Source organism: Zonotrichia leucophrys, chromosome 15 (assembly GCF_028769735.1).
Source record: "Zonotrichia leucophrys gambelii isolate GWCS_2022_RI chromosome 15, RI_Zleu_2.0, whole genome shotgun sequence".
NCBI lineage: Eukaryota > Metazoa > Chordata > Aves > Passeriformes > Passerellidae > Zonotrichia > Zonotrichia leucophrys.
The window spans coordinates 5,454,787-5,475,190 of NC_088185.1; the positions used below are offsets into that span (position 1 = coordinate 5,454,787).

The 20,404-nt window shown below is 44.6% G+C and overlaps 1 protein-coding gene across 3 annotated transcripts in view; it reads left to right on the plus strand.

Moving 5' to 3' along the window:
• Positions 1-20,404, plus strand: part of ULK1 (unc-51 like autophagy activating kinase 1) — a 75,241-nt gene that overhangs the window by 13,072 nt on the left and 41,765 nt on the right. For all 3 annotated transcript variants that reach the window (XM_064726704.1, XM_064726703.1, XM_064726705.1), the window contains exons 5-9: positions 2,611-2,643; positions 3,399-3,435; positions 10,119-10,292; positions 12,054-12,127; positions 14,269-14,370. In XM_064726704.1, coding sequence (XP_064582774.1) covers positions 2,611-2,643; positions 3,399-3,435; positions 10,119-10,292; positions 12,054-12,127; positions 14,269-14,370 — 420 coding nt within the window. The remainder of the gene's footprint in view (positions 1-2,610; positions 2,644-3,398; positions 3,436-10,118; positions 10,293-12,053; positions 12,128-14,268; positions 14,371-20,404) is intronic.

Consider the following 20,404-nt stretch of genomic DNA (forward strand, 5'->3'; position numbering starts at 1 on the left):
GGCCAACTCTGCCTGGTGAGGTTGGATTTTCAGAGGGTGCTGTTGCCAGTAATGGTTGGGAGAGCCACCAGCTTCTCTCCTCAAAGCCTTTCAGGCATTGCCCTCTTATCACACCAGCTCAGAGTGAAGAGATAAAATCACCAACCACCAAGGTCATGTTGTTGGGAAAGTCAAGCAGAGCATCTCCCTTGCCTGTGCTGGTCCTTGTTTAACCCTGGTCACTGCACACACTGGCTGCCAAAAATCAATTACTTCCTTGGTGATGTTTGTTTGCAGTCTTTAAATAATGTAGAGTGGAACAACAACCATACTGCAGAGTGTGCATTAGCTGTTGGCTAATAAGTTATTACAAATATCTTCTGAGTTGGTTTGGGTAAGCTCAGGTTCCTCTTCATTTCCTATACAGGTAATAATACACTGAGCTTCCCCAAACCCTGCTGGCACTATGCACATTAAAGTGCAGAGTTACTGAGCTGCAGTGATCACAGCACATTTAGCCTAGAAGTTTCTATGATACCTCCTTTTTGTGGCAGTGATGAACCCGGTCTGGGCTGCAAAAACCACTTCAGACATTTCCTGTGTGCCCAGCAGCTGCCCTGCAGTGAGTTCCCCAGCAGCTGCATTGCACTTCTGGTGTGTCTCATATCTCCTGGTACATCTGGGGCTGCAGTTCCTGTAGCAGTGAAAGTCCTGAGTGTTTTTATCAACCTTGGCTTTCTGTTCTTCTTGCTTAGGACAGCAGGAGCTGGTGGGCTTTGAATGCTCCTGAGAATTCTCCCTCAGTGCTTTGTCATTTGCAAACCTGTGATGATGCTTGGGGTTTTCTTCTTGCGCAGCTTCCCTGGGCTGGTGCTTTTAGCCACAGACTGGCTTCCCACTTCATCAATGTGTGTATGAAATTGGATGACTTAATGTGTGCTGCTTTCAAATGCAGAGGTTGGAAAACAAAGCCTGTTGAAAGAAGTGTTTGTCATGCAGGGAAGTGCAGCAAACACTTTCTTGAAGTATCACAGAAAATTGCTTTTTCAACAAACAAGGGGACTTCTAAAAGCTCAGCAGAGTTTGGCAGTGAGAACAGCTGTAAGAACAGAGGGTGGCTCTGGGCTGTGGTGGATGCTTGAGCCCCTCCAGGGAAGGTGCCCAGTTCCCCTGCAGCTGTGGCTGCCTCAAATCACAGATACTTCATCTTCCTCCTCTTCCTCTAACCAGTCTTCAGCAAACATCTGGAAACCCAGATTTCACATGGTGAGGTTGAAAGGACAGAAGAGAAAGTAAGAGGTGCTGAGGACTCCAGGCATTGACAAAGGCAGGGAATTTGGTACAGCTTGATGGGAGGCAGAGTTCTGTGGACTGACCAGGGTGAAAGGGATGAGAGCAGACAGTGGAGAATGCTTGGAAATGAAACAGCTGCTTGGGTGGATGCTGAAGGTTTGGGTCAGAAGAGAAATCAGGTCCAGGGGTATCTAAACAGCCTGTGAGTAGTCATGCTGCCCTGGAAGTGGAATCTCATGCTCTGCCTCTGCTTTCAGGACTTCTCCACTCACCCACACAGCTGCTGCCTATGAGTTTCCTCAGCTGGGTCTTGAGTTTAGAAGTGACTTCTAGTTTATAAGCTGTAGGAGTGACTTCTTGCTTACAGATTTTATATAGTTGGTCTACTCCTGTCTGACTTCTGTTTCATCAACAGGATTTAGTCATTTGACCTCCTGGGTCTATCCAGGGTTGAAATATTTGGCTGTTTTCATGTCTGTTCTTTGGCAGTGCTTTGGTGGCTCTGCTGGGCACATGCCACGTTGGCCCTGGTGTCACCATGTGCTGCACAGCCACCAAGGCTCCTGTTGTACCTCTGTGGGGCTGTATTTTTGTGGGACACAACTCTGCACTCTCCTGTGCTTGTACCATGGGTATATGGATGTTTCCCCAAGGCAGGAGGTGAACTCCCAGGATGGTAAGAGCATCACAGTGCAGCACCTGCAGTGAATTCAGGAAAATGAGGATTTGGCCTGGACTTTGCTGGTGTTGACCCCTGTTACAATCCAGAAAGCTTTAACCACCTGATAATGGCACTGTTAAGGCGTGTAGAAAATACGGTTGGCAAATGTTACATTCTTTGTCTGAGATCTTTCATTTTGCCCTCAAATGGAAGGTGTCACTTGGGCACTTTTCAGCCACAGGGTTGAATTGCAGGTCCCAAAGTTGTGCTGCTCTTATCTTTCTGTTCAGCCTAGCCCTGCTCATGTGGGCACAGCTGCTAAAAAGGGCCAAGTTAAATGTGGAAATGATTAAGGCTCTAAGATAGCAGTGTGCCAGCATCTGTGTTGCGTGCCACTGTTAATCCCTGGAGCCTGAAAGGGCATGGAGACCCAAGCCACAATACAGGAGATCAGCTTGGTTAAACAGATGCACTCTCACAAATCAATAATATGCTTAAATACCTGGCATTTTCAAAGCAAGCAGTCTTCCAGGAATTAACCTATAATGTTTTCACCCTTTCTTCAGTCTGACTCATAGCAGAGAACAGATAATCTGTTTAAAAGGTAATACAGCAATTAAATGTCTGAAATATTTCAGTGCATAAATCCCTTAATTTTCCATTTTCTATTTCCCTAGGAACTGGCAAACTCTGTCTACTTGGTTATGGAGGTGAGTGTGTTGGTTTTTTTAACCTCCTTTCCCTCCCTCTTTCTCTTTTTGAATATTTTAAACCCATTTGAAGCAGATCAGCATGTTTCACAAGTGGTGCTTCCTGCTGGCAGTCTCACCTGTGAGGCTTTGTTAATCTAATCTGCAGCTCAGGCCTTGGAGAGTGTGGGTGCAGAGAGCAGCCAGGGGATTTTCCATCTTGCTGCTCTCAGAAGGTCCTGCAGGCACAGGCTTAAGCAGACGCTGAATTTTAGGGGTTAGGAGGGTGTGTTCAGGCATCCACCAGAGAGAATGTTCTGGACACAGGTTACCTGCAGAGCCTCTGAATGTTTCCCTTGCTCTGCAGTTCTCACTTGGAGGTCTGGTTGACTTTTCCTAATGATGTGGGACATTGATGTGAGGAGTTTGAGTGTTCAGCTGTGTCCACTCCCAGGCTTTCCTCAAACAGCTTTCTGCTGCTGTCTCCAGTGCTGACCCCTCTGCTTTGTTCTGGTTCTACCTTTCTCTCTGAAGTGCTTGAACATGGATGATGCTGGTGATGTTGATGTATCATCATGCAACACAACATTTAGGAGAAATAGGAGAGGAACCAAGAGGAATGGGGTTTTCCCTGCCAACTCTGAATAGTATTTTAACATGTGTGATTATTTTTGTTTAAATGTTGTGATAAACCTGCCACCCTACTGAAGTTTACTGTTTTTCTTGTTAATCTTTGATTTACCCTGTGTTAACTGAGCTTTCTGTTCTGTTTGCAGTACTGTAATGGTGGTGACCTGGCAGACTACCTTCACAGTAAGTACAGCAGGATGGAGAATATGCTCTGGGAGGGTCACCCTTCATAATCTTTGGAAAACTGAGAAACCATGACAATAAAAGCTGGTCTTGTAGTCCTTTCTATGTAGGTCAGTAGTGACTTGTCAGTAGTTATATATTTTAGTTGCAATGGCCTTACAGGTTAAACATATTCCAACACTACTAGGGACACAGTTTCTTTTCTTAGTGACTGGAAAAAAGCTGTTTACACTGAAGCCTTGCAATTCTGTAGTGTTGGATTAAAACAGGATCCCAAGAGTATATTCTCTAAGTTACCCCTAAGGTGTCCCCACATCTAGGGCAGAACATATTTCCTGTTTCTGCATATTGAGGATGGCTGTGGTGTAGCCATTAGTGCTGTGAGGGTGACCCCATTAATTTTGACGTCTTCTGGAGAGAAAGCACAAGTATTTGGGACCATGGTGCCATGAAGAACCTTTTGGTGAGACTCAGGGGTGTCTTTGCCATCAAGGGAAATGCTTTACAGGTTATCCAGCTGTACTGCTGGGATTCAGGCAACCCCTCAAGGTATTTTTCAGTGCAGCACAGGTACAGGACCCTGTTTGTGAAAATCACCTTGCACCTCAGTACCTAGAACAGGTAGGAGGATAAAATGTTTAACAATATACTTGGCTGCACTCAGATACAGCCCTTTTATTTATTTTTTTTCCCATGACTTTGTTTTTTCCCTTAAAGTAGCTTTCTGGTTGTTTTGCATGTTAACTAGAAGATTACTAAATGTGAAGAGACAACTTTAATCTCATTTCATGTGTGGCTCTGGGTCATGGTTAAACAAAGTTTGTTCACATTGTTCAAATTAAAAGCTAGTCAGCTGGATAATACTTCAGGCTCCTTATTGAGGTATGTGATGCCTGGAAATGGCAAAAATTGAAGGATTAAAAGATAAATTTACATTTGCCCTACAGCTAGTGCTGGTGTCCCTAGAATAATAATTTGGGGCGTGATGCTAGCATGCCACACTTTTCCTGCAGGGTAATGAATTATATTTGTGGACTTGAATTTTCAGAAAGAGTTTAGTACTTGAAGGAAAGAGAATATTCTGTCTTTCATGTGTTTTGTTTGTTTAAAGCGTGGGTGAGATAGAAGTGACAGGCATTTGTTTTTTAAAATCCAGGTTTAGTGTGCTTTGTCTTAGATATGTTTTGCATCTGTTGGGTTTTGCTGTGCTCTAAAAGGAGCATCTTTAGTGGTAGCAGAATGTTCTTATGGACACCAGTGGAGGATGGTTTTGTATTTGGTACTTTCTTTTTTCTCTCTGAATGCAAATGCAAATTGTATAAATAAAATGCTTCTAAAAAATAGCAAAACTTCAGTTTTACCAGTGCATGGGCTTTGAAAGCTTAATTTTTTATCTTTCATGCACATGAAGTGAACCTTGATCTTAAAGCAGTGGGCCCTGCACTCTCATTGGGAAACTGTGTGTGCAAACAAGAAATTGTAGAAATGAATAACAGAAACAAGGATTTACAGGAAATCATCTGGTCTGTACTACTTCTGTGTGTACATTGTTGTTTTCCCTTCTGCCACCCTCCTCCCCAAAAAAAAAACCCTCAAGAAAAAAGTGAAGCATGCAATTAGTTAGGCTGTTAATACAGCTCACTTCCTGGCCTATCAATTGAAATTACTCAGGAAGTTGGTGGCTAGTTTGAGACAGTGACAATGAATTGTATTTTCAAAATTAAATTCAGTTTTACCCCAGTTTGGTTTGTTGGAGTGTTACCTGGTGCAAGACTTGATCCTTCTTTGCCTGAGTTCATGTGAGAAAGTTAACCTTTAGCTCTGTTTTTACCAATAAAATATTTTGGTTTGGCAACTGTAAAGATTGTTGTGACTGGGAAGTTGGTGCTTAGTTTTGTTTTAACTCTTTAACACTTGTGTGCTGGTTGCCAGTGAGGAGAACCCAGCAAGCACCAATTTCCAAGGGAGGAGTCAGGAAGGGACTGCAGCAAGAAGGTTTAGTTACTCCCATCAATGCCAGATCCCAGAGCCTGGATAAATGTCAGATTTCTGCATCCCACCACATGCTCCTCTGGGGTATCTCCTCTTCCAGCTTCTGCAGGCACCCAGGGTTCTTTTGACAGGAGTGATTTTTCACTGAAAACTCATCTTAGAAAGTTTAGATTTCTTCAGTATTTGACTGGTACTCAGGAGGCTCATCTCTATCGAGTGGTTATTGTGCTGCTTCAGTTATTTTGATAATTGTGTGATGGTGTTTAATTGCAACATCTACTTTCCCACTGGCTCCTCAGACATTTGTGCTGGTTGGTAGTTCCTGTAACACTTAAGCAAGCAGCACATACAAATCCCCTGGTTCTCACTGAATGAGTTGCTTGTAAGCTTCCAGATCCATTCTGCCCTCTAATTACAGGCATTAGGCAATGTGGTAATTCCATGCTGCATCCAAAGGCACTCTCATTCTCCTTGTCTTCATGACTGGAGGACGTGCACAGGTGCACGTTGGAGTGCACTGTGTGTGTCTGGCTGGATTTTATGGTGTTGGGCAGCCCCATCCATCTCTGGTACAGCCCAAGGCTCTGTGGGCTCTGCTGTGGTGGGGTCCTTGAGAGGTCCAATGCAATTTCCCTTCTGGGAGATGTCTAGAAGTTGCTTTCAGTGGAGGCCATTGTGTATTGAGCTGAGAGTGGCAGGTGTGTGCTGGAGCTGGAGCTGGGGGAGGTGTTCCAGCAGTGACCAGCTCTGTACAGGAATAACTGGGATTGTGTCCTCAGGTACTCAGGAGCAGCTGGGCTGAAATTCCTTAATTTCTGTGAGTTGGCATTGGCACAGGCTATGGACACTCATAAGAGCATATTTGTGATGTTTCTTAAAGCTGCTGCTTTCATATCATAACAGGGAATTTCTTGGTTTGACCATGCGGGGAGTTTGATCTTTCTAGTCCATCCCAAGTGGTGCAGGGACCCTGTTGCAAACCAGAGGTGTGAGACATTGTTCTGTAGCTTTCCTCCCTCTATAGACAGGTAATTAAGAAGGTTTAGTCCCACCACAGATATATCTGGAATAAGTCTTCTGACTTGTACAGAAGATTCACAAGAGTGTGAATCTGTGTCACTGACCATGGGTAGATGGGATAGGTTCAAAGCCAGGCCCCAAACAAGTCAGCTTGCTCTCAGACTTCAGTGTGACTTGGATTGGGCCCATGTTAGAGATACTTGTGACACCTGTGGGTAAGAGGAGATGTTCTTTTTCCTAAATAACTTCTCCAAAATGATGTAACCCAATGTCAGTGGGTGCCCTGCAGTACATCTCCTGGATCAGCTGACAGGGGCTGTTTACTGCACTTCACCCCTTCCAGGCTGAACTTCTCAGAACAGGCTGACCAGGGCACTTCTTAGGTGGCTTCATCCTTTTTCTCTGCCTTCAGAGCTCGAGGCATGTGGGCCCCACAGTGACCCAGAGTAAATATTTTCTCTGATCTACTGACCTGAGCAGCCCAAGGCAGTAAGAGTGCCTCATCACTGAAGTGGAGCCCATGAAAATAAACACAGAGATATTATTGCTTCTCAGTAATGGCAGAGTAGGGCTTGTGAAACAGCATCCTCTGCAAGAATGTGTTGCTCACCACAGACATCCACAGGGATGCCCAGACTTTAATGCAGGATTAGTATTTTGCCAGCAGTTCTCTGGCAAAAAACTGCCAGAAATATCCCCTTTTTACAGGGACAGACTTACAAATTCCCTGTTTGAGATGTAGCAAGGGAAGAGAGTGTTTTGTTCTCCAGTTTTTTGGGGCTTGTTTTGGTGGGTTTTTTTTGTTTGTTTGTTTTTGTTTTTTGTTTTTTGTTTGTTTTTTTTTTTGTTGTTGTTGTGATGGCACCTAAATTGAATGAGTTTTCTCTATTTTCCATTCCCTCTGCTGTTGGTAGCTGGTCTGGGAGGACTTTTGCAGGGCCACTATACTGAAGTCATTGGAAATGTCACTTGTATTTATGTTTCTGTCCCTCAGTTGCAGATTGCTGCTGTCACACAGTAGACTGATGGGCTGAGGATGAGAGATAAGGAGTTTTGTTTTCCAGTGTTACAGCCTGATTGTTAATGGAGGGAGGTAAAAGGGTATTGCCCCTGTTCTCTCCAAGGGACTGACTGTCCCTTTCCTGTTCCTGAGGGCAGAGCCTCAATTTCCCAGTCCTGCCTTGATTTGTGAGATTGAATGCTGCTGAGGATCCAACGGATTTCTCTGGCGGATTTTGCAGCCCTGCAATGGTAGCTTCATTTTGCTGCTGCAGTTGCACTGTGGGAATATGTCTGCACAGGCCCAAGACACCAATTTAGATTCTGTGTGCCAGGAAAACAGTTCTTTTTCAGGGCTGAGAACTTTGTATGGACTTCTGTGACGTGGGAATGCTTAAATTCTGCAGGAACAGGGAGACTAGAAGCCCTATTTTCTATGGATGGATTTTTGTGATCTTGGTAGCAATGTTGTTGTTTTCAGCATTATGAAGAGTTAGAATTGCCATCAGGGAGGCTCAGCTGGTTTGCTGAGGGCTGTGGCTGGTGCTGTGTTTGCCCTATGGCCCCCAAATTATCTGCAGGAGAGGGAACGCCTCAGAGCTGTGGCACGCTCCTGGGACTGCAGGTCGGGACAAGGCTCTCCACAGCTCCTCTGCTAGAGGCTGAGTGTGTTCAGCCAGGAGCTGGTAATTGCCTGCTGCCTTAATAACAACAATTATCAGGTTTCAAGTCTTGCTTCATGTTTGGAGGAGGGTGATCAGCCTGTTCTTTCCTGGGCCTGAGCTGAATTGGGAAAATACAACTTCTGAATTCCTGCTGTTTTGTTGAAAAATGGTGTTTTAACTATTCCTGTATAGATTTCCTTGAGTACAAATTGCAGAAATACTATGGAGCCCTTTTGTTGGAGAGAGTATTTAGCACAGCTAAGAGATGCTGTACTTTTAATAGACAGAAAATGGTATGGGACTGAGTACACTGTGATAATTCAGCAGGAGGTTGGGGAGAGCTTTGTTAAAGATGAGGCAGTGCTTTCTTCAGAAGATGCAAGTGTATTTGGAAGACTTGCATCTGAGCTGCCTCTTGGTATCCTTAAAATCCCTTCACAGAATCTCCCCTCTGGAGAGGAGTCTCGTGAACTGCAGCTGAGTGCCAGTTCATGGGGAAAGGCTCAGTGAGGGGACAGAAACTCCATGTACATGTGCGCTGCTCTCACGTGTTGGAGTCCAGGACCACCTGATAGCCATGGTGACACTTTAGCTGTGCTTGTGCCTCCCAGACCAGTGAGCCTTGGGAGTGGTGGGAGTTTATTTTCTATTCTAAGCGCTGCTTAACTTATCTGTGTCCCTTGCTGCTTCCCATCCATGTATTTTACAAGTTAGATTTTTAATTTCCTGTGTTGTGTTAAAGCTGTGTACAGCCTCAGCTGTGTTTTCATAAGGATTCCTCCCTTCTAGCTGACTGGCTAGGGTGATGTTTTGAAACTCCTGCCAGCCTGTTTTAATGTCTTACTAGAGAACAGCTGGAAGAGCTCTAATGAAGTCCCAAGTAATTTACAGGACTTTTTAAAAAAAAAAATCATTTTATTCAACTGGAATGGTGCTTCCTTGAAGCCTGACTTGCTCAGTGACTGACAAGGAGGCAGGCTGGTAGCACTGTTGATCCTGGGGTTTGTTCAGCAGGCCGTTCCCAGCTCTGGCAAGAGTTTTATACGTGTAGTTCTTAAAATAACGAGAGCTGATGTTGCACTGCTCTGATTAGAAGAGCCAGTTGAAAATTATTTTAATCCCTTCAATGTTTATTTTCACACCATGGTCCCTGGGAAGGCTGTATCTCAGGAGAGGCCACTCCAGAGCTTCTATATTTGCAGATTTTGATCACTAATACATTCTTTTAAAAAACTTGGCTTGTGAAAGTATTTTGAGATATTCTTGCTGTGTCTGTGGGTGGAGGGTGGCAGGTGATGGTTTGCAGGGGTCATTTGGTAAGGTCTTTTGTCAAGTACTGAACCGTGGTTCACCCAAACACGGGGTTTGGGATTAGAATTTTGGTTTGGTCAGGTGATGATGCACAAGGGTTAGGCCTAGGTTTAGATTCATACCCTAAAGGTACAGATCTCTGCTGGCCATGTGCCCTAACCTACTGTGAATTTAACCTATCAACCCTTCCCAGGTCCAGCATGGGCCTCAATGACTCTTGCAGGCTTAAATCCTGATCCTGATTGCCTTTCCTCTGAGCTCCACCTTTAGACCTGGTCTTTGTGATAAAGCTCTGACCTTGGGTATCCAGCTGCTGCTGACCATAATCCCAGGCAGCCACAGCCCTGCCTGGTGCTTGCCTGGATCTGCCTTGCTAAGGGAAGCCCTAAACCTCACCAGATGCCACTTTTGGACACAGTTAATAACCCAGATTCAGCACCCAGGGCTGGCCTGAGTTCACCATGAGGGACTCAGGGCTGAAAACAGCCCTGACCACAGAATAAGCTGGGAATGCAAATGCTCTCCCTTGTTGCCTGTAGGAATCATTCAGAAATGGTGTGTGGGGAAAAGACATCATATGTGGGAATAAAATGACAAATTAGAGTTAATTGCTGTGAGACTCTGCCCTCTGGGCTCCTCAGAGAACTGGCACTGTGAGTTTTTCATCTGTGGTTGTTTTTCTTTCCTCCTTGCCAGCTATGCGGACACTTAGTGAGGACACCATCAGGCTCTTCCTCCAGCAGATAGCAGGTGCCATGAAAATGCTGCACAGCAAGGGCATCATCCATCGGGACCTGAAGCCCCAGAATATTCTCCTTTCCTATGCTGGGGGCAGGAAATCAAATCCCAACAACATTCGCATAAAGATCGGTAAGGCACTGCTTCAACATCACCCTGAGCACTTGGGAGTTTGGTGATGGACACATGGAAACCTCCATCTTACTTTGGGGAGCTGTCTAGGAGGAGAAAAGCTTTTTTCCACCTTAAAAACACCCTAATGTTTCTCATTCTTAGCTCTTCTGGTAAATGCAGCCTTCAGCTGCCTCCAAGCAATAGGAGCAAAAGCTTTCTGCTCTGCCAGGACACAGATTTAACACAAAGGAATTGGGCAGGCCTTGCTCTGCTCTCAGTTGAATGGTGCCACCCTCAGTGAAAACAAACACCAGCCTGCCCTAATTGGCTTGTAATCTCCAGGCTTATGAGGAAATGAGCAGAAGCTGTGAGTTTTGTCTTCAGCTTCTAACAGTGTTGAGGTTAAATGTTGTTGTCTGAAGACCTGACACTAGTTGCTCTCCTGGCTGGCCTCAGAGTGGGTTGTCAGGCAGACCCAAAAGTGGGAGTTTTCTCAGTCTGAACCAGGGATGTGCTTCTCAGCTGCATCTTGAAGAAATTCCCATTCTGCACATGAGGCAAGTGGCACAGATGCACCAGTAGCTGGGATGAGTGCTCCAGAAATCCAGTTACAGAGCACACATATTCCCTGCAGTCCCTCAAAAATAAGATGACATCACCCTCACATGTGGGCTTTTGGTTATGTTACAACTCAGAGCTGAAGCTGACACCAATTAGGTAAAAATTAGGTAGAAGTGTTCCTCAGCTTAACCTGTGCTGTGGAGAAAGTGTTAGTGCTTTCCTGCAGCTGGGAAATCATTTCCAGTGGAAAAGTTTGAAATATTGCTGCTTGTTCAGCTGAAGCATTTTGATGTGGTGGGGTTTTTTTGTTAGTTTGTTTGGTTTTGGTTTTTTGTTTTTTCTGCTAAGCAGAGTTAATATCTGTAAGGAAGGGATTGGGAGCTGCAAACAGGCAGGAGGGCTGTGGGCACAACTGCTCTGGGTGTGATGTAACCTGCAACCCTCCTTGTGCTCCCTGAGGAGTGCATGGTCCAGGGAGAACCTGGCTGTACCAGTTCAGTAGTGACAGATGACAGTGTAAACAGCTGTGTCAATGTCCTAGCTTGAAATATCTGGTAACCTTGAGAGAACATCTCAGTGTCATATGATCAGATGCCCAGTAACCTGTAGAGGTAATTCCTCTTGGTATTCCTTGTTCCTGGCTCTTCTACTTGCTGAGTGAACTGTGGCTCAGTTATCTGTCCTAGTGCTGGGGTTAGCACAGTTGGTACTCTTCTAAAGGAACAGAACAAGACTCATTTTGGTAGGGCTGGTCTAGAAATGTGGGTAGTGGTGAGTAGTGGTTCCTCCTGGATGTGTTTCACATTGCAGCCTTTTCAATGGAAGGCAACTTTCAGTTCCCCAATGAAAGGCTGAGACAGCAGCAGATGAACTGGCTGGTTGTGAACTGGCACATTCTCACTCAAGTCAGGAGAGCCTTTCCAGCTGACATTTCAGAGTGCAGGCAAATGGGTTCTGATCCCTGAAAGAGGGATGGGAGTTTGTTCATCTGGGTACTGTTGGGGCTGGCTGTGTCCTTTTGTAGTGTCTGTACTGTGCATTAATAACTAGCACCAGGATGCTCCTGCTCAAAAACAGCTGTCAAAGTCTTACCAAGATAGGATAGAGGTTGCAAAGGTTGATGGGAAGTGAAGGTAGAGTAGGAAGAATGAACTGGAGAAGGTGCAGGCTCTCCAGAGCTGATATCTGCTCCTGACTCACCTCTGTTTCTCTTTGCAGCTGACTTTGGGTTTGCCCGCTACCTGCAGAACAACATGATGGCAGCAACACTGTGTGGCTCACCCATGTACATGGTAAGTGTGACTTTCCTAGAGGATTCTCTGTGTTGTTCTTGCTTTGCTCCCCAAAAGCAAGGCTTTGCTTTTATCTAGACTTTTCCCCAGAGGTGAAATTTTGTTTACTTGCCTGAAACCAGCAGAGTCCTGAAGTTCTGGCTGCTGGTAATGTCAGACAGCAGGTGCCTGTGCTGTCATGTAACTTCCAGGTGAGATGTGGATAAATCATGCTTTCAGGATGGCTGCTTTGACTGTGAAACTGATGTGCGTAGGAACCCAAACTGATCCCTTTTACCCTCTTTGTACTTCCCACTCTGGGATCAGGTTGTGATGAGGTGATCTCTTGTTTGTGCTCATGGCAGCAGTCAAGGTCTCGGTCACATCAAGTCACATCAAGTGAAAGGAAAAATGAGAAAACCAGACAGAAATAAAAATGTCATAACCAGACTTGTAATAGTTCCTGGGGACGTGGGTGTCTGAGCTCAAAGTAAAAAGATGATGTGAGTCAATTTAGGTTGAAGTTTTTACAGGTGCCCTGGGGTAAAAGGCACCTCATTTCAAACACTGTCTAATCCACTCCTAAGTTTTTTGTCTGTAGTCTTTGGGCAGGGTTAGGCTGGATTGTGCTGCACTGCACAGGCCTAGTGCATCTGGTAGTCTGCTCCACAGAACTACCTCAAGCAAAACACACTTCCTCTCTCTCCCTTATTTGAAGCCTGATGTTTATTTGAGCTATGCTATATGTGAAGATGATGTAACTCTCTTCTCCTGTGAGAGTTTCCTGAGTTGTCTATTTTTAGTGATACTTTTTCTTTCAGAGTCCCTTGTGGAAGTAATTGAAAACACCCAGCTTATTTTCTGAAAGGGCTGGAGGAAACTAGTGATGATGGTTTTTTTCTGTTTGTTTTTTATTTTTATTTTAAACAACACTGGATGTTAACAAGAAATCTCAATGTTTCATATTGTTCTCTGTTTATTGATGGATTTGAAGGAAGAGGGGAAGGGAGGGTTCAGTTGGGATTTAGGGAGGATTTTGAAGTCTTTCCGTACTGCAGGTCTTGTGCAGAAGCCCTGGGAGCATCTGCTGGCAAGGCAGGACTTTATTCCCTGCTTTAGCTCACAGCCTATTGTTGCTTTATTTCATTTTGCTCTTTTAAAAAACCAGAAGGGTATTTTACCCCTACCAAAAGGAGCTTTCTGTCTGAACCCCAGTATGATCCATGCCATGGCAAGACTTGAAATCTCCTTGTGCAGTTCTTGTCATGCTGCTTTGGCTTTTTTTGGTGTCATGCCTCCTTCCTTTAGGGACAGACCAAGCTCCTCTCCACAATTTACTTGTTGCCATTTTTTTTCCATTACGTGTGGCCTTTACTAATAACAGAGCTAAAAAATTGATCGTGTTCCATGCTGGCAGCAGTGCAATGAAATCTGTGGTTATAAACACGAGGGATTAGCCAGCCTGGCCTCCTGTCCCTCCTCTGCTGCTGCTCCTGAGGCTCTGCCTGCTGAGCCAGGGGCTCTGGGGGCTTGCACTGTCTCCAGCTTTGGGAGGGAGCAGCTGAGGGCACAATGTGGGATTAGAAACCAGAGTCTGAGGCACAGCAGGGCTCAAGCTGTTGGACTGGAACGCTGCCTTTGAACCCAAACTGTGACCTTGGCACCGGGCCCTGCAGCTGAATTAATGTGCTGCCATCTTGGGCTAAATGAGGGAAGTGCCCAAGTGGTGCAGCTCAGGATGGAGGCTGGAGTTCACCTGTGCTGTGGGAGCCTTTGCTGCTCTGGATCTTGCCCCTTGGTTTTGTTGGGAAGATCTGTTTGTGATTTCAGTGGGATTTCTTCTGGTGGATTCAGTGGGGTTTCTTCTGGTACACTGGGAGAAGGGGAAGTACTGAGTTTGCCCAAAATACACAGTATTAGGATGTATTTTTGTCTTCTGAATGAAAGTCTGTGCTTCCCTCACTTAAAAATGGAAGTGGCCCATTCAATGTAGTGTTACAGTCTTATTGAGAGTAAATCTTCCATGCTTATTGGGGAATCTAGCTCAAGAGATTTTATAGCATGATGGTGACTTATCTCTTGGAGTTGCTAAAAAAAAAAAACAAGCAAGCCACCAAAACTATTCCTTTTATAAAAGAAATTTCTCTTCTCTCCCCCAAAAGGCACCAGAAGTCATTATGTCCCAACACTATGATGCCAAAGCTGACCTCTGGAGTATAGGAACCATCATTTATCAGTGTCTCACAGGAAAGGCTCCCTTCCAGGTGAGTTGCTTAAATTTGATGTTTATGACTCTCTCCTGCTTTTTTAATCTCTTATTTTTTCCTGCTAATCGGGTTACTCTAAGGCTTCTGTCACCTCTAATATCAACTCCCATAGATCAGCCCCATGAAGGTCTGGCTAACACCTTGACAGTGTTGTGCTTTATGTGTTGTAATTCTGGTTGTGTTACTAGAATATGACTCTTCTCTGGGCTGTCTCTCATTAAAATGTATTTCCCAGTTCTAGGAGCTTAAGAAGGGTCACTTTTTGAGAAAATTATCATGAATCAGTTAAAGCAGTGGGGGTTTTTTAGGCCTACACTTAGAAAATCAGTTTCTATTTACAACTGTAGTCACAGTATAATTTATAATTATAATTCTGTTGGATATAGAAGGACTATAAGAAAGATTGTAATTGCAAGTTAATGTTCAGGATGATTTGGTGGTAAGTAGTGTATTGCAGCTAAATCAACTTGGTTTTCAGAGCAGTTAAGTAGGCTAATATCAAAAGGTTCTTATCTGTCATCTCACAGCAGTCTCTTCCAGCCTGAAATGTTTATGTTCATCAGATCCAAACCCCTCCAAACATAACACAGCCCTGTAAAGCTCCACCCTGTACTTAATGCCATAACTTCTGGATGAGCTGCAGCATATCCTTTGTGAACAGCATTCTCTGATTATTTTGTTTTTTGAATGGTGGAGAATTCACCACAGCCTTACTCCTGTTGCTTCAGAATTACTTCACATAACTTTTCATCACCCATAGGTGGAATTCATATAGACTCATTGTATTTCTTTTGTTAACCACACTGTGTGCTGCTTTACTTCTTCCATCTCTGAATGAGATCAGCAGACTCTCCCTTGAAATTACTCTTTCAAAGTATTGTATTTGTCAGATTTTATCCCCCTTGCTTTCTGGTCTTCTCTTCTTATGGCCTGACATCCCTTTATCCTGCTTCCCTAACAAAACAAAATGGGAAAAATCCCCAGCAAACCCCCAAAAATGAATAAAAAGGAAATAAAAACAAATAGCACAGAAGAAAGTCAGTCAGAGGGAAATTTATGCTCAAGTAATAAGGCAAATTTTATGAAGTGAAGGACTTTATGAGCTTTAGTTCCACAGCTCTTTAGGGTTTCACACAAGACCTGGAATGTTTATGCAGTTACATCACCAGGGAGGATAAAGTGAGTTCTGACTCTGTTGCAGGAAAGAGTGGGCAAATACAGGAGTAAAGTAATGGTATGTTTTGGTTTTGTCTAAAGCCAAGAACACTTTTTTCCTTCAGGGTAATTTTTTCCCTGCTTGCTATAAGAATCTTCCACTCCAATGCTTTATATTCTGTCCACCAGCTTCCTCTGTATTTAGAGCAAGACTTCATTTCCTTTGCATGTTACTTTTTTTATAAACCCCTGCAAAATGCACTGAAACTTCTGAGTGGCTTCTGTTTAATGGCTGCATCCACTTGTCATCAGTGCTGGTATCTTTGTCTGAGAGGAGAAAAGGACTGTTAGGATGTAAGAAAATAAATATTTGTGTATTAAGAAGAAAATGGAGAGGAGGAGAAAGCAAGCTTTGACTGCATGCACAGGAGAGCCTGGCACAGATTCTCCCTTGTATCTTGGTGCCTTTTAGTTATTAAAGGCACCTTGATGCCTACTCATTCAAATGATTTAATTACTGTTTGATGTGGTGACTTTATCATAGGAGTTTTTTGATTGAGGCATGGCAATGCCCTGCCTTGGAGTGGGCAGTGAAGGGACACTTCAGTCCCTGCCCAGCAGTTCCTGACCTGGTTTGTGGCTGCCTCATTAGATAACTCTGTCCATAAACATCTGTTGGGCTGGGAATGGGGGTTATTGGTTTCTCTATTTCAGTTTTCCCCACACCCTTTCCTCTTTTGGAGGTTGTATTTGGAAGCAAAATGCCAGGCCCTGTTTGTGGCTGCAGCAGCAGCTGTGGATGTGTTTGATCAGGGAGAGAGAGGAGCTCAGCCCAGATGGTTCTTTGTGCCCCATCTATTTGTTTTGGCCATGCATGTCACAAATTGCCTTTCAGCTTGAGGTGCAGGTGAAAGAAGCTGGTCCAGGGGGAGCTGGTTAAAGGTTAACTGGCTTTCTGTCTTTGCTGGCATGGCTGTGTTGTAAGAATTTGCTGATGGGCACTGGGTGGGCAAGAAGCTGGTGGTTAAAGGGCTTTTTGGGGAAGAGAGGGGTAGGGGACAGAGGTGATTGGGGCACCATGGGCAGGAATGAGCTTTTAGGAGAAGAGAAGGGTAGGGAACAGGTGATTGAGCACCATGAGATTTTGGGAGGATTACCAGCGGGTGGGAAGGAAACAAGCAGATTCCACATAGTGTCACCAGCAGACCCAGTTGCACAGGGAAGCCAGGAACTGGATTTCTGAGTGAGTCTCTTCAGGCTAAATCCTCACTGTGCCTTCCCTCCCAGGCTGGCAAAGACAGCCCCTCTTCTCTGTCTAGCTGAGATTCCCATGGGAATCCGGAGCCCATGAAGCATTCTGAGTTTGGGTGCCACTGCCTGAGCCAAGGAGGCACCTTCAGGAGGATGCAAACTAAAAGGACTCCAGTGTTATCTGCAGTGAGGAGGAATGAGCTGCCTAAAAATAAAATCGGGCTTCGGGGAAATGGGTTAGATGGAAAAAAGATCAAATGTGTGGAAAGGCTGAGGCAGCTGTCAATCCTGAAAGTGCTTGTAAATCAAGCCAGAGATGTGCATGTGCATGAATGTGATTTCTGGCTGTCTCAGAGTTAAAATTAACCATAGCTGGGTCACCCAAGGCAATTTCCCAGAGCCATTCCTGTCCCTTCCATGCCTCACTGCACACACAGAAGAAAGAAGCTGCTGATGCTCAGATGTGAACAGTTGGTAGGATGGCTGGTGAAGCTTTCTTAAGGAGCTTTTTGTATTAAACATGGCCATAAACAAAACAGTGAGACTGCCATAGGGATGAGATTAATGGGATTCATAATCCCTATAAACAGATTTGCTGAGCTCTGTATTAATGTGGAATTGTTAATTTGCCTTGCCTAATAAGTGGTCTGCACTCACATCTCTGCATTTCTGTCACTGAGGACAGGACTTGAACAGTGCATTTCCTGCTGACCAGACCTGGGAAGGGTCTTGGGAGTGTAGTGGTTTATTCTTGTCCATACCTGAATTGAAAAGTTTGGGACCCCATTCCCACTGTGAGGTGGTGCTGGCTGTGTAAACAAGTGACAACCAGAAGCAAAGCTGGAGGCAAGAGAAGAAAGATTTACACAAGGTCTAAAACAATCCAAAACCAATCTAGTCCTTGTCAGATGGTGTTTTAAATATGATTAGTTAAATGACCTCAATCTCCTCTTTCATTTTTTTTTTTTGTCCCCTGTGTGGGAGGAATCACACTGATATTTCTGGTGGCTTCTGTTGTGTGACCCCTTTTAAATCTGGGCAGCTCTTGGTAAGCAGACACCCCACTGAGCACGTGCAAGTTGTGTCAGAGCTGGCTCTGGCGTTGGCAGTGGGACATCAGATCCTGCTAAACACCCTGAAACCTGCTTGTCTGAGCCCTTGCAGGCATCTGGAGCTTTCTATGGACATGGTGCCCTGTGTCTGGGGCAGAGAGAGCCAAAGAGAGGGAGTTGACAAGAAAATTAATGCAAGTTTTTCTGCAGCTCTGAAAGAGTTAACCTGCCTGTTTATGTTCTCATCCCAGCTAGCTGTTAGGTGAAAAATTAATTTCTAAGTCTGGTGTACCAAGTTCACTGCTTTAATTCTGTCTGCATAAGTACTGGGATTATGTATCACTTACAGCAACTGCTATGTTGTGAAATGGCCTTGAGGAACACCAGGAAAGGCTGGATTTTATGCCAAGAATTTGAACCCCTGGTATATTTGTTAGGCAGCTTGCTCTTCTGTTCCCAGCTCTGTTCCTTTGGAGTGTTCTGTGTTCATGGGGACAGGAATTCCTGGAGCTGGTGGGTGATTCTGCTGAGACTCTGCACTGAGTGACTTGTTGCTGTAGTCAATGGACCACTGCCTTTTGGACCAGTGTTTGTGGGTCTTACCCTGCTCTGTTGGCAGTAGAGAGAAATCCATGGACTACTAAAGAAAAAGGTTCAGAGGTTGTTTTTTTTATTTGCTTATTTCTGAGCTTTCAAGTCCTCTGAATGCCAGCCACTTAGCTGTGGGAATCTTAAAATATCATAAACCATTTTCAGTAGGTTTTCAAGTTTTTCTCTAGAGCTGCTGAGCTAAAAACAACATTACTTATTTTTTCTTTCTAACATAACCAAATCCCCTTTCTTCACCTCTAAATCCCCAAGGCAAGGATTCAAAGAGCAGAGCAATACCATACACCTGCTGTGGAGTGTTGGATAGACAGGGAAGGTGTGAAAGTCTCTGGCCCTCTTCTCTCTGGGCTTTTGCATCCAGCCATGGCCCAAGCATGACAAATCCACTGCTGAGTGCTTTTGGAAGCACCACCCTGCCTGTTTTTCACATGCAATTCACTGCCAGCAGCCAGCACTGAAGGGGATTTGGCAGGGTTCTGCTGAATGCCTTTGTTGGCTCAACATATTTCCACTGCTGCTCAGGACAAAGCAACAGAGTGGCAGGATTGAATTTGCCCAGTTGCCTCTATATATAGAAAGGGGAGACAAAACCAAAATGCAGCTGCTCCTGGTGGCATGAGAGGGGGACTGAGGGTGTGAACTGACCTGCTGGGGTGCCCTCCTGGCCCCAGGGAAAGCTGAGCTGTTCTGCAGCCCTGGTTCTGATAGATGGGTGCTGGCCCACAGGTGGAAGTTGGCTCTGTGTACCTTGAATGGTGTGGTTGTTTCATGCTTCTGGTATTTTTCTTGGGCAGGGTGTACCTGCCTGGAAGGCAGATTTCAATTTCTTACCTTCCTAGATGAGGGAATTCAAGTGACATTTTTACTGTATTACAAACTTGAGTTGTTTTTTTTTTTTTTCCCCATGATTCTAAGAGAAGCACTATTTATTGAAAAGAGAGTGGATCAAAGTGGCTGAGGCTCCTATTGCTTTATGAATTGTATGACAGCAAGAGAGCAGTGGTGAGGTTACTGGGAGCAGAACTGTGTGACTCAGTCAATTAATAATGAAGTTACATGGAGCTGCAGGTGGTTTTACCAAATTATTGGTGATCCATGGCTGGCTGTGCTGGGCACTCACTGGAATGACTCTGTTCCCCTGGTATCTGCTCTGGGACCAGCCTTGAATCACAGGCTCAGGGAGGGAGGGTGATCTGGATGAGGAGGAGCCTGGCGGGTCCTTGCAGAGCAAGTGGGGCTGCTACTGAGACAGGAACAGCATCCCTACAGGCACATCTCTTGAATTTGTACAAAGAGGAAGAAAACTTCATTGAGAACTTTGTTTCTGTCCAAGGCAGTGCTTAAAAACCTTCTCTAATGAACTGGTCTGCTTATATGTGCTGCTTTAAATATACTCCCTCTTTATTGCCAGGAAAATTTCTGACAAAACAGTGTTTGAAGTAGATCAGAGCTTCATTGTATTTGTGAAACAATCGAGCTGTTGCAACAGGAAATGACCAGAGCAAACTGCCAAGGCTTGTATCTCTCTGAAGTGAATGAGCCCTTCCCTCCCTGGGCTGGAGTTCTGCTCCTCCTTTTATTTTGTGTCTGTCAGGAATATTTGTCATCACTCTGGGCAATGTGGCCAGGATATTTGGTGCAGTGTGTATGCTTGCCTCCCTAAAGTTTGCCAAATATTAATCTAATTACATTCCAAGATCTGCCAGGGGAAGGTGTAAAATGGACTTTTCCTGAATCAAATTGAGTGGCAGCAGCTGGAAATTATGATGCAGTTTGGCATCTGTGTAACAAGGTGCTCTGCTTTAATTTTGATTTTCTTTTGGTGTAGCTTCTGTAATACTACACAAGTGGCTTGATGCTATCAGCTTTTGAAACTACCTTTGGTTTCTTTTGAGGTTTTTTAACTGAGCTCTCAGTTATCCTTAATTTTCATCTTCAGCCAGAGGGAGTAGGTGGTGTTGAAA